The 14,353-nt window shown below is 45.6% G+C and overlaps 1 protein-coding gene and 1 long non-coding RNA gene across 4 annotated transcripts in view; both read left to right on the top strand.

Annotated features, from left to right (window-relative positions):
- Nucleotides 1-221: 221 nt before the first annotated feature.
- Nucleotides 222-14,353, top strand: part of SPINT2 (serine peptidase inhibitor, Kunitz type 2) — a 27,518-nt gene continuing 13,386 nt past the window's right edge. For all 3 annotated transcript variants that reach the window (XM_081516632.1, XM_081516631.1, XM_081516630.1), the window contains exon 1: nucleotides 222-809. In XM_081516632.1, coding sequence (XP_081372758.1) covers nucleotides 704-809 — 106 coding nt within the window. In that variant the 5' untranslated portion in view covers nucleotides 222-703. The remainder of the gene's footprint in view (nucleotides 810-14,353) is intronic.
- Nucleotides 3,129-13,421, top strand: LOC145515654 (uncharacterized). The gene is made up of 2 exons (XR_014060958.1): nucleotides 3,129-3,434; nucleotides 12,244-13,421. It is a non-coding gene; the product is annotated as an uncharacterized LOC145515654 (long non-coding RNA).

The raw sequence follows: 14,353 nt of genomic DNA, 5'->3' as shown, positions 1-14,353 counted from the left end.
GAGGGCTGAAGCAAGCTGGGCAAAAAGCCCACAGGTTTCCAGTAACAGCACGCCTGCACCCTCGTTTCCAAGAGGCCCAGTCCAAGAGCGAAGGTGCTCGGACACGGTCAATAAGCAGACGCCTACGGGCAGCAGGAGCCCTACGTCTCACTCTGTGCGTACCGCCCCAGGCTAGGCCTCACGCGGGGCGGAGCCAACATAAGCCCCGCCCTTACCTCAGCGCCAGGGGCGGGCCCAGGTGCGCCTAGGGAGGAGCACGGCGGCTCAGGTGCAGGCTTCCTGCGCCTGCGCTCTACACGTCCCGCCTCACCAGGTGCGCCCCGCCCCCTACCTGGCCTTCCACCTTCAACAGCTGCTTCGGGGTGGCCGCCATTTCCTCTGGCGCCCACCGAGGGTCTGGGGGTGTGGTGGGGTTCTGAAGGGTAGAGGGAGTCCGGGGCCAGTGAGGAGCAGAGGAAATCCTCGTGGGCACAGGAGGCAGAGTATCCGCACACCGAAGGACCGAGAAAGGGGCTTCCTGGAGATTTCCTGTGTGGCGAGGACAGAGGCGCACCGCGCAGACCCCTACGAGCGCCCGCACCCGAACGCAAGGCGCTCCAGTGCGCGTGCGCGTGCGCGGCGAGGGTCTTCCCGCACCTGCTCGCGAGACCCCAACGACCAGAGGCTCTAGGCCTCTCGCCTGGGCTGCCGGGCGGAGTCCGTCATGGCGCAGCTCTCCGAGCCGAGGCGGTGCGGGGTGCTCCTCGCCCTGCTGGCATCGCTGCTCCTCTCCCGGGCTGAGGCGGCCAACGAAGAACGTGGCGTCCACGGTGAGGGCCCGGGCGGGTGTGCTGGGGGTTGTGGAGGGTCGAGAGGCCGAAGGCGGGACGTTAGGGGCAGGGTGGAGGGGCTAAGTTGGGGAACGAGGAGGGCCTGGGCGAGGTCTGAGCAGGGGTAATTGGCGACGGAGGACGTTTGGGGGTGATTGGGTGAAGCTTAGGGGGGTGTAGTGGAGCCCTGCTGGATTGAACCTTGAGAAAGAGATTTGGGAGACCCCGGGAGCGAGGGCGGGTGGCAGAGCCCGGTCTGGGAAAAGTTTCCTGTAGAGGAGGGAGGAGACTGGCTAGGGCTGTTCACCAAGAAGGAGTGGCAGTGGCCTTTCCTGTGGCAGGAAGGAGGCGAAGGACCGCACCGAAGACCAGCCTCTTCCTGCCAGCGAAAAAAAAGCCCAAGAAAGCCCGGGGTGGGGGGCCAGCCCCTGAGAGCAGGGCTTGGGTTAGGGGACCTGTTGGCCTTTTAGCCTCTGGGAAGAAGCCTGCACCCTATATTTTTGGATATTGGACTGCGGCCTCCTGAGAAATCTTTCTGGGTTCAGTTGCATTAGAGCGCCTCCCAGAACAAAGGTGTTTCTCAGTGATATTCAAAGGAAAAGAAAAGCAAATATGTTGGGAGGGAAAACTTGCATGGGTTGCCAGGGGCGAGGATGGAGCGCCTCTTGGCTTAAGAATATTGGCATTGAGAAGCTGGGCTTGAATTCGTCCTAAGAGGTTGGTGGAGGGTAAGACCCAATTTAAATCTCTAAACTCTACAGAAGTTCGGCCTGAAAGGTCTTTTTGAACAAGTGTTGGTTTAACCTTACTTCCTCAGACAAGCACAAGCAGATTTTGAAAATAATCCTCCTGAAAGAAGAATTGGTTGATTCAGCAAAACTTCTTGAGCCCCTGCTATGTGTCAGGGGGCAGTGCTGGGAGCTGTGACACCATTTGTGACTCAGACAAGCCATGTCCCTGCACTTAGAGAGCTGATACTCTAGTGGGATAGACAGAGACAGGGAGTAAACATTTAAATAAAGCGCACTCACTGCAGTATTAAATTACTAAGACGTAATTGAACAGGAAGAAGCAGACAAGCAGGGATGATGGGGGCCACTTTAGCTCATGTTCTCAGGGGAGGTCGCCCTAAGGACAGTGACAGCTGAGCTTCACAGCTGAGCAGTGAAGAAGGAACAAGTGGCAGCGATACAGAGGCCTCAGGGATGATTGTCCAGTTGGAAGTAGTGGAGTACAGAGGCCTTGAGGCTGGAATGAGCTTGGTGGTATTTGAGGAAAAGACTGCCAGTGCGACTGGAGCAGGGGTGTGTTGGGAGGGGGAGGTGGGAGATTGGAAGAGGAGGCCAAGTGAGGAAAGCAGACAGGGACCAGGTGACTTTACAGGCCAGCATTTTGGATGGAAAGAGAAAGCAGGGTGTTTGTACACCAAGTCATCAACCTGTGGTGACTTCTGAAGACTGTTGTTTTCCCTGTGCCCAAGGCAGAGAGGAAAAAGCAAGTTGAGGGCTTGTGGGGAGAGATTCAGCTCCAGGGAATTAGGAATGCATGTGTTGATCGTTCTTGTGATCTGAACTAGAATTTGTCAGCCTTTCTGGACTTTTTTTAGATACACTCCTCAGTCTGTGGAATTCTCCAGGCAAGGATACTGGAGTGGGTAGCCATTCCCTTCTCCAGGGGATCTTCCCAACCCAGGGATCAAACCTGGGGCTACTGCATTGTAGGCTAGATTCTTTACCATCTGAGTCATCAGAGAAACCCATACCTTCCAGTTACCTGGCCTGGGATTTTTATCAAAACTGAGTTTGGGGCTCACATCTATTGCTTACTTTGAGCTCTTATGCATTATTTAATCCTTTAAACAACTTGGTGTGGCGGTGAAGATACAGATCTTGCCTAAGGCCACACATTAGTAATTGACAAAGCTGGGTCTGATTACAGAGACCTTTTCTGCTTGTTCCCAGTGGTTTCCCCAGCTGCTGTAGCTGGCTGGACCTCCTGACCTTTCAGAAGAATTCCTATCTGGCTGGGTAAACTAATGCCCTTGCTTATCTGAAGTTCTGTTAGTATGAGAGCTTTCAACAGCTTATTTGGAGACAAGAGGTAGTTTTTATCCCTCTGCCCACCTTCTGATTGCTTTGATTTTTCTCAGGAAGCAAAGTTGTCCACTAAGAGTGAAGTGTTTCTCCAGACACACACAACTGCACAGGTACCTCCAGATGAATATAATGGAGGGAGGGAGAGTGTGTAAGGGGGTGATCATAATAGTTGGTCAGGGAACAATCTATGTGAAGATATGAGGGGGCTGAGGGGTAGTGCAAAGGTGGTAGGACCAGTGAGTTATTGGACCTGAGGTTTTGAAAAGAATGAACTAGGAAGATAAAACTACACTGGGCAGTGAGGGAGACCCATGAAGCTGAGGTTCTGAAGGGTCTAGGTGTGACTGTGGGAAGGAGTGGCTGCGAGGAGGACAAGATCACTGGAGGAGAGGAGGTCTAGGAACCAAGAGGCCAGGATGATTGGAGGAGCACCTATCTGTGTACAGAAATCACCAAGGATGGTGATAAGAACCACAGTGGAAGTGACAGGGAGCTAAAATCAATGGAGACACAAGGGGGAATGAGCTAGGTCAGCAAATGATGCACAGGGTGGGGTATAATTTACTCTGGTGACGAGATTCATAACTGGGGTGTTGAGGGTGGAGGGAGAATGGTGTAGAAGCAGTGCCCACTTGCAAGGGCACAGGAGAAGCTATCTCTTCAGGGATGAGCTGGGTTCAGTTAGGGTAAGACTGTTCAGAGAAGAGACTGAGGGAATGAGAGGTTTTGCTGAAGATAGGCCATAAGTATCAGAGACTCCAGGAGTTTGGGGAAGGGAGATGGCAACAAAACAGGATGCATGGGGATGAAGGGTAACTCGGGAACCTGGGGCTGATCTAGTGATAAGCAAGTGGTAGAAGAGTCACATGGTGTGGAGACGGACAGTGTTGGTGAGGCACTGGGTGGCAGAGGGCAGATAGGAAGGGGTGTGGAATGTAGTGGGCATTTGGAGGCAGACCTCTGCAGTGGAGGTAGGGGACAGCTGATACACCTCCGGGTGTTGGTAGCATCCAGGGAGAGGGCCAGTCTGCCGTGGAAACACACAGATTATAAACTGGCTGTTGAGACTTCCCTGGTGGTCTAGCGGTTAAGACCCCGCACTTCCCATGCAGGTCTGGGTTTCAATTCCCGGTCGGGAAACTAAGATCCCACATTCCATGTGGCACAGCCAAAACAATTTTTAAATAAAAAATAAATAAAACTATTAAAAAAAACCCCACCAAACTGGCTGTTCCCAGGAGGCCTCAGAGAGGCTTTATGTGACTTGTACTGTTTCTAGAATTGAGAATTTTTTAATGAAATATTTTGATTTGGGGCTATGCCTAAAAAATATGAAGATCTGGTGCAGTGTTCCCACATAGCCCCCTGGGGTAGTGCCAAGTACTTCTTCTGGAAAGGACACAGACTGCTCTCTGTGTTTATTCACTTGGCCTGCCTTCTGCACCTTCTGAGTGTTTGAGTTGTGACTCCCACATTAAGAATATGCACCATTTAGTAAACAAAGGTAGATAAAACGTAATAGTTTATAAATTGTACACTGCAGTGTGTGTATGTGTGTTATTATTCTCAGGGAACACCCCTTAACAGGTGGCCACAAATGTGCATGATTTTTATCTCTTCTTGGGTGATAAGTCCTGGTATTTGGAGTGCCCACAGATATATAATTTTGGTCAATACAAGAGCAAATAGTATATTCCTTTTCAGAATAGACCCTCAAAAATTCCTTTTGGGAGTGGTCAGTTAAATATAGTTCCTACTGCCAGTAACTTATACGTGAGAACTTGTGTTAATGGTTCCTTGGCTCATAGCCCTTTGTTGATTGTTCTTGGGAATTTCCACTGGAGACAAGTGTGGCAGCATTCATGTGAAAGCCTCCAGCGCACTTTGAAGTGATCTTCTGTTTATTTTATTTTGTTTAATTTATTTATCTGTGGTTGCACTGGGTCTTTGCTGTTGGGCCCCGGCTTCCTCTGGTTGTGGCAGTTGGGGGCTTCTCATTGCCGTGGTTTCTCTTGTTGCAGAGCACGGGCTCTGGAGCATGGGGGCTTTGTTGCTGCGTGGCTTATGGGATCTTCCTGGACCAGGGATCGAACCTGTGTCCTCTACATTGGCAGGTGGATTCTTAACCACTGGACCACCAGGGAAGTCCATGATCTTCCATTTGCATCAACTTCTTGAATTAATTAGTTTCTCCAGAACTTTGACTGAAAGAGTGAACTTTCCAGTAAGTCTCCAGTAAGCATATTAATCACCACTCATTTCTCTTCTCACCACCACCATGGATAGTTGTAAACTGGATAGTCAAAGAGAGGATGAGAGATAAGAGTGAAATTGTAGCTGGTGTTGGTGATCAGCTGAGAGGTCTCCAAAGTGGCATCTTACACTATTTTCATCCTTCATAGAAGCGCTTCTTCTATTTTCAAGTAAGACAGGTTGGTTCCAGGACAGTTTGAAATAGTTATTAACTGATTTATTCAACACAAACACCCACCAAATACCAGGCACAGTTTTAGGCCCTAGAAACAAAGCACTGAATGAAACAGATGACAACCTCCCCCACCCCCGCCCCTAATCCATGACAGTTACATTGTAATGAGAGGAAGACAATACAATAAATAAACAATGAATAGATATTTGGTAATGAGTACTATGAAGAAAAGTATGGTAGGGAGGAAGGATAAATTGGGAATTGGGGATTAACAGATACACATTACTATATATAAAATAAACAGCAAGGACCTACTGTATAGCCCAGGGAACTGATGGTACTGAAGATATTCAGGATCGTGTAATAACCTACAGTGGACAAGAATCTGAAAAACTGAGTCACTTGGCTGTAAACCTGAGACATTGTAAACGACTATACTATTAAAAAGAGAAGAAAGGGAAGATAAGGTTTGGTGTGTTTGGTATTAAAAACATGGCCTTTGCAGCTGAAATGGTGACAATACTTAAAGAACGTCGAAGGGTTTGCCTTCAGGCCCACTGAGGGAAAGTGGACCCTTGCCCTGGTCAGCTTTTGAGAAGTCAGCCTTTAGTAGAAAAAGCCAGCCTGTAACATGTTCCTCATTATACCTGTCTCCTGAGTGAGTCATTTGCAACACTCAGGCTTGTCTTCAGGTAGTTGGCCCGGCAGCCAAACCTCTGTTTATCATATCCTGAGGCTGACAGGCCGAATAAGGGATGAAGTAGCCTGTGATTCATGTGAGGCAGGAGAGAACCCTGAAGGGGTCACACTGAAGTGACTTAATTAACCCCAGGAAGCTTTCATGGCCCATTGGTCATTGACTAATAAGGAGTTCACAAATGACCACAGAAGCATTAGTGATGGACCTTTTGTAATGCTGGTCACAAATGTTGTTTCACTTGTTTCTGACAAGATAGTTTTGAAAACTCGAATGAAGGGATGCTGAGGCCCAGGAACTTTGAAGTTAAAGTTACTTGGAAATTTATTTGAAGCACATTTTTCCTTACTAGAAAGCCATTTTAGAAATGAGGCAAGTGTTTGAGATGGATCTCACCAGTGGGGTCCTGGGTCCCTGGCTTCAGAAGCCTGTGATTCTTTATGTTTATTCCAGGGTCAGTCATTTAGAATCTAGGACATGTTCGGGAAGAGGAGTGGAATAATAGATATTATAATAGTTTTTGTCCTTTCAAAGGGCTACACATATGTCTGTGGTGTTGAAATTTAGTGGGGTGATTAGGGAAATTGTCTTAAAAAGTCTCCAGGGGTTGGGGGTGATAATGGAAAAAAAGGTTGGGAAACGTTGTTCTAGGTAGACAGCCCATTAGTTGTAATCAGTTTCTGAAAAATGGTCCCAGGTTTTAAAAAAGTTAAGAACCCCTGAATGTGAATTAACAGTTCAAAGTCCATGAAAGACTTTGAAACTACGTTTCAAATTATTCAGATTGACCACTGTAATTCTAGTTACGGATTTAGGTAAGGGTAGAATTTGTAGTCCTGCTTGAGTGATGAATATGAAGTGACAGTGGGTAGGAGTGGTGGCTGGCGTTGTGATGATGGTTTATGGAATGTAAACCTTTATATCTCAAGATTTTATATCTAAAATGCCAAGATTTTATATCTAAAACAAGATTTTATGAGTCTTACAATGTAAGTTGGGTTTGTCATTGTAATGTTCTCTCCTTATAAATACATAGGGGTTATTTTAAAGTTTCTGAATTACTTGTCCTAATAATGACAACTTCCAGGCACCCAAACCTAGAGGAAGGCATGGGTAGTTAATAGCTTTCTGTACTAGACGCAGAAGTCCTCAAGTACGTAGAACCTATCCAGCTAACCAAAACAGGTGGATTTATAGATCACCTTGAAATAAGACTGATTATAAAATAAATGTCAACTTTGGGATTTGGGCCAGCAGAATTAAAACGGGTGAATATCTGCCTCCCTGGTATTCAGTACCTCTTCACTCACATAGAATGTAAGTCTGTCATTCCGTGGTGAAAAGATAACTTGAAGTCGAAATAGAAGATAACTTGAAGTCGAAATAGGTAAGCAACTCATAGTTTTTCTTATTTTCTTCTCTCCGACGTCTTAATCTCTCGATATTATAGTGTTGCAGGACTTTACTGCAGTGTTGCAGGACTTTATTTCTTCAGGCATGGCAGGTGGTTGCACAGCAGAAAAACAGAGGGAAAGAGTGATGGTTGGATTGCTTTGATCAACTCACAGACTGGAGTTTATACTTTGATTTTCCATATCCCCTCTCTCCTGTCAGTCGCCACCAGTCTGGTCTTCATAAAAATATGCTACTTACTCAAAGCTTTGTGCCAAACGTTTTAAGCATTTATACTGGAGTAAAAGATGCCTTTAATTTTTACAACACTCTTAATGATTGGTCCCAGTATCAAAGAAGTCCCTTCCATTTGAGTCGTTTTTAAGAAATGCATCTGCAAGCCCACAGAATTTATCTCAGTGGGACATATGGAGGGAAAGCCAACTGAATCTCTGCTTTATTACTCACCAGTGAATTCAGGTTACATTGAGCAAATGCCCTTTCCCAGACAAGCCATTGCAAGATAGCCTCTAATACATGATGCATTCCACAGCAGTAAGCAAAAGTCTAGGTCTCACAAGATGGGACTTACTGCTAACAAACTTGTCAAAAAACATTTTTATATTAACTAGATCTAGCATGGATATTAATCACACAGAGAGGCCTTCAACTGGGGCTGAGTTGTATTTGTAAGTCCTCAAGTTGGTTCTCTTGCTAACATTCTCAGTTTTCGCCTTAACCCTGAAGGGATTTTTAAAGAGAACACTCTCCTGTCTACTACAGGAAATATTTCTGACACAAGATGTGTGGGTTTTTCCACATCAGGCAATTCTCAGCAGACTCAGACTGGGTGTCTGACAGTTTAACTCAATTCTGAAACTGCTGGAAGTGAGCACAGATCCTGCAGGTTAAGGACTCAGTCTCATGAGACTGCCCCTCTCCCTTCAGATGCCAATCAAAGTCCAAGGTCATCTTCTGTCAGTTTCACCAACTTGAAATGTTCAAGGGTTCCCATGACCCTCTCAGATCCAGTTTGCTAGAACAGTCCACAGATTTCAGAGAAACACATTTACCAGTTTATTATAAAGGATACAAATGAATAGCCAGACGAAGACAGAGGTCTGGAATGGTCCCCAGTGTATTAGCTTCTGTCCTTATGGAGTTTGGGGTGAGCCACCCTTCTGGCATGTGGGTGTGTTCACCACCCCTTCAGTTGGGGTATTTTATTGAAGCTTCATCATGTAGACATGATTGATTATTAACTCAGACTCCCTGGAGAATAGGGGGTGGGGCTGAAAGTTCCAACCCTTTAATCTAGGCTTGGTTTTTCTGGCACCCAGCCCCCATCCTTTTTGGGGGCCGGGCTGCTGTGCCACACAGCTTGTGGGATCTTAGTTCCCCAATCAGAGATTGAACCCAGACCCACTGCAGTGAAAGTGTGGAGCCCTCACCACTGAACTGCCAGGGAATTCCCCCAGCTTCTATCCTGAAGCTCCTGAAACTTTCTAGGGCACCCCCAGCCACTAGTCATCTCATTGGCATACAGTAAGATGGTCGTGCCACTCCAGAGATTGCTGTGTCAGAAAACCGAGTATGAGAGTAGAACATGGTCCGGCACTCAAGAAACTCCGAGGATTTTAGGAGCTCTCTATCAGGAACATGGGGAGAGACCGAATACGTATTTCTAATTATGTCACAGATATGATAGGTCTGTAATCAGAGCTTTGCCTTATCAAGCCTCCCAAGAGTCTGATTTAGAAACTCCAAGCCTCTGAAAAAAAAATTTTTTTTAATTTGCCCGACCTAAATTATCAGAGAATACAGGGCTTGCTGAATTGAAGAATGCTGGGTTTATGCATTTTCCAGCTTTATTGAGAGGTTTACACGTTTTTGTTGTTTGTATTATTGGTTCCTTATTATCAATGAGGAAATGCATGTACAGGGAGGTTAGGAAAGCTGCCCCCACCCCTACACCCCCAACCCCAAACAGTGGGGAAGTAAGAGGCAGCCAGGGGCTCCTACACACACTGGTCCTTCACCAGGACAGCTTCCCGCGGGCCCTGTCCTCTAATCTGTCCCCTGCATTTTGGCCAAATGACTTTCCTTATTGTGTCACTTCCCGATACCAGAGCTCTTCCTCATTTCCTTTGTGCCCTGTGTGGCTTACAAGCCCTTTGAATTTAGGGTGTGATTGCACTAGTTTACCTTGTGTGGTTTTCTTTTTTTCCTTCTTCTGTCCAAGCCAGTCTTGTGGCTCTAACTTAATCGTAAACCCCTGGATGTCAGGGCTACATTCCCAGTGGGTGCCTTCTACGTAGGCTGGCTATTCAGCTCAGTTTACCTTAGAGGGTTCCAACTTATGCCACTGTACGTCCCAGGGTGGCTGTTAAGAACACCCCTTTTCACTCTGAAAAGTGTCTTGATCAGAGGATAAATTGTATGATCACTCTATTTACATAGATGAGCAATTAACCAAACGCTGTGTGCTAATTTGTGTTAGCGGCCCTGTGGACTAGGCTTCCAAGCTCCTCTGTCCATGGGATTCTCCAGACAAGAATACTGGAGTGGGTTGCCGTTTCCTCCTCCAGGGGATCTTCTTACATCTCCTGCATTGGCAGGTGGGTTCTTTACCACTAGTGCCACCTGGATGCCCCATAACCAAACACTGGTGTGCCTAGTCACTCTGTTGTGTCCGATTCTTTATGACCTCATGGAATGTGTAGCCTGCCAGGCTCCTCTGTCCATGGGGATTTTCCAGGCAAGTCTACTAGGGTGAGTTGCCATGCCCTCCTCATGGGGATCTTCCCAACCTAGGGGTAAAACCCAGGGCTCCTGCATTGCAGGCGTATTCTTTACCATCTGAGCCACCAGGGAAGCCCAAGAATACTGGAGTGGGTAGCCTATCCCTTCTCCAGGGGATCTTCCCAACCCAGGAATTGAACCGAGGTCTCCTGCGTTGCAGATGGATTCTTTACCAGCTGAGCTACCAGGGAAGGGTAGTTGCTTACTATTCTCAAGATACTGGGGAATTTATTTAGTACATTCAGTTTTATTTCGTTACCATGAAAAATGTAACAAAAATTTAACCCAACAGAAGGAGTGACTGTAATCCACTATCCAGATAAAACTCTGAAAGAAAATAAGTTGTGCATTCACAAAACTAGAATACTCAAATTATCCTAAAAGATACAGATGGGAAAAAAAACTGGAAAAGCTTCTGCCTCCTTTAGTCTCTTTTCCCTAAAGGTATATTCACACACATATCTAAATTAAAAGTTAAAAAAAAATCATAATATTGCATGTAAACCATTCTTTTGCTTTTGTCTCCCTAGTTCTATACCAGCATATACGTAGTGTGTGTGGATGTCTCACAAGTTACTTCACCAGCATGAACAGGGTGTTCATGAAAATTCAATGATGAATTTTCAGCTATTCTAGGTTTGTGCGTGGCAAGCCCTTCGTGGGTATGGTAATAGTTGCCCCTGTTCTTAGAAACTCAAATTAATGGCTTCTTCCTAGTTTGCTTTTCGGTACTGAGGAGGGAAGTGTATTCTGTCCTCTTTTTTTTTTTGGTGTAAAAATAATATTTTCACATGTCTGAGTATTATTGTAGCAAATCATTTCCTGTTGGCCATTATCCTTTGAATTCTAAGTGGCTTTCATGAAACTAGTAGAGCTGCTTTTAGTGACGGAAGGGTGTGTTGTCATAAGAAATGTGAGCCCTCAGAGTCTATGTGATAGTTTCTGACCACACGTATAGGACTTGCTGAGTTCTGTGACATGACTGTGGAGAAGGCAATGGTACCCCACTCCAGTACCCTTGCCTGGAAAATCCCATGGACGATGGAGCCTGGTAGGCTGCAGTCCATGGTGTCGTGAAGAGTCGGACACAACTGAGCGACTTCACTTTCACTTTTCACTTTCATGCATTGGAGAAGGAAATGGCAACCCACTCCAGTGTTCTTGCCTGGAGAATCCCAGGGATGGCAGAGCCTGGTGGGCTGCCGTCTATGGGGTCGCACAGAGTTGGACACGCCTAAAGCGACTTAGCAGCAGCAGCAGCAGCAGCAGTGACATGACGGGGGGAGGGGTAAGTGTGGAAAATCTGAGCAGGGTGTTTTTATAAACACTCTTTAAAGAGCTGGTTGGCAAACTCCAGCTCATGGTCACTGCATACATACAGCCTGCACACTGAGTATGGCTTCTGCTCTTCTTTGAGGGGGAGGTGGCTGTGCCGGGTCTTCATTGTGGCACTTGGGCTTTCTCTGGTTGAGGAGCACAGGTCCTAGGGTGCTCGGGCTTCCGTAGTTGCCACACCTGGGCTTAGTTGCCCCACAGCATGTGGGGTCTTAGTTCCCAGACCACAGGATCAGACCCATGTAGCCTGCATTGGCAAGCAGAGTCTTAACTATTGGGTCACCGGGGAAGCCCCTTTAATAGTTGAAAAAGAGCACAAGAATATTTTAAGGTATAAAAATTATGTGAAATCAATTTTTATTGAAATGCCAGTCATGGTCATTTATTTACATATTACCTTAGGCTCCTTCCGTGCTGTAATGGCAGAGTTGACTAGTTAGACTGTGTGACCCATGAAGCTTGAGATAAAGGCAGTCCTTGGTTTGCATGGTTTTCAACATGCACAGATTTCAGTTACTAATATTTACAGTGAATACTTGGGTCCTGAACAACTTTGAGCTGCTAGCTTTTCAGTCAAAAGTCACGGGGTCCATGATACACATGCATGGAACCTGGTCACTGCACATGTGTTATTCAGTTCATACACGGCAAAGCATGTAGTTGTGTTATCTCCTTGCTCCATAGAAAATGCGACAGTTTACAAAAATGGTTGATCGATAGAGGAAATTGGGCCAAAATGGACCAGAGTGTAGCAAAGAAGAAAAGTGATAATGCTGGAAGTGAAATTCCGGTCAAGCATAAGGGGAGTGATCAGAAGATGAGCCAGCTGTGGGAGTGTGGGCACTGCCGCCATCCGAGACCCGTGTGCAGCCAGAGGAGCTCACAGACAGACGTGAAAAAAGTAGTTGTGACGATAAACGATGGTGTTCCTGTGTGTGGAAGTAACGCTGGCCAAACCTTGGACAGAATCCCAGGCAACTGTCAGAGCAGTTTCATGGCATTGATAGAGCAAAGGATAAAAGGTTGGAAGCTGACCCAAACCTAGAGAGAGGTATGACACTTACTCTAAGGTGAACTGAAAAGAAACTGGCTTCATGTCAGTACTTATATGACTAAAGACCTTCACAAGTACTGTTCACACTCCTCTTGGTGAGTTTGCTTGCTTCCTTGCTTGCTCAGTTGTGTCCAACTCTTTGCGACCCCATGGACTATACAGTCCATGGAGTTTTCCAGGCCAGAATACTGAAGTGGGTAGCGTTTCCCTTCTCCAGGGGATCTTCCCAACCCAGGTCTCCAGCATTGCAGGTGGATTTTTTACCAGCTGAGCCACAAGGGAAGCCCCTTGGTGAGTTACTTATTTACAAAGAAAATTAACACTTCAGTTCTCAAGTTTCTAATGTTTTAACTTACAGTGAACTAAATAAATACTCATTTTGTTATTTTTTATCCTATACGTTTATAACCCACAGTTTTTTTTTTATCTTAAAGGTCATGGAACAGCTATAATTTTTTCCATTGCTTTGCCTGATTTCACACTATTCTGGCTGTATTTACTATTTGGCCCATCTTTAAAAAGTTTATTGACGTTTGCTGTAGAGAAAACACAGCGGGGGAAGAGAAGGACCATTTCATGAGTGGCTCCGAGCTTGTGACATCATCCAGGACTTTCTTTTTTTTTTTTGAACCAGGGTTTTCTTATTAGGAAAGAGTGAGGCAATAAGTTGGTGTTTTTCAATGTATACACCCACAGGAGTAAAAAGTGTATCAAGGACTAGATCCCAGGAGAGTTATTTTTGCTTGTTTTTTAAGTAAACTGACTCTGAATGGGTATAAAAAACATGAATAAAAGAAAATGCTAAGCTCAAGGTGGTTGTTAATTTAGGGGAGAGAGAACAAGTGGGATTGAAGTGAGGGGGTACACAAAGGGCTTCCGCTCTATCATGTTTTGTTCCCTTAAAATGTTAGAATTTCATAAAGCTGAGAAGTCGGTATACCAGTGTTGTGACATTTTCTGTAGTTTTCAAAATGTTTGAAATATATTAAACTCTTCAGTAGGGACAAGCTGTAATTGTGCATTTCTGAAGAATGATTGGATACCATCTTCTGAAGCCTGTAAAATTAGGTTGGGTTAGTAGTGCCTGGAAGCTTAAAATGTCTGTGATGTCCTTGTTAGAAGGTAGCAGCAGGTCATTCTAGCACTTGAGTGACACATCTGAGCCATTGGCTCATTAGTTTGGTTAAAGCTCAAGTGACTTCAGAACCAGAAAAACCTGTTTTCTATGACAAAGACCTGTCTGTTGGGCAATTTTGTAACAGCTAATGTTCAAAATGCCTGCCAGGGTTTTGTAACTTAGATTCATATTTCAGATAATGTGTGACTTTAACCATTTTTGATGCTTTTCCAAGACAGCGTTACTGTTTCCCAAAGGCAAGAATTCCATTTTTACATATTCTGAAGCAAGTGTATCCAAATTTGGCACCCCTCAGCTTTTCCCCCTATTTTATTTTTCTTCCTTTTTACCCTCTATTTTTTCCTCCGTTTTGAAAACGTACGGAACATATTTAATTTTGCACTAGTATTTTTGAGCATAGAAATAGGACTTGAAACACGTTTTTCGTGATTGTTCCCCAAAACTATTCTGAGACCAAAATGTCATCTCTTAACAGTAACAGTTATTAGGGAATAACTTCCTGAAACTCGTCCAGCCAAGTCCCCTCGGCCTGGGGCAGTTCTTTGGTATGGTGCTATCAGTGACCCTGTCACTGTGACCATAAAAAGACCTAGCAGAAGGCC

Source organism: Giraffa tippelskirchi, chromosome 7 (genome assembly GCF_054371585.1).
Source record: "Giraffa tippelskirchi isolate mGirTip1 chromosome 7, T2T-mGirTip1v1.2.pri, whole genome shotgun sequence".
NCBI lineage: Eukaryota > Metazoa > Chordata > Mammalia > Artiodactyla > Giraffidae > Giraffa > Giraffa tippelskirchi.
Note: the sequence above shows the minus strand (reverse complement) of the source record. Positions and strands in the feature narration are given on the sequence as shown.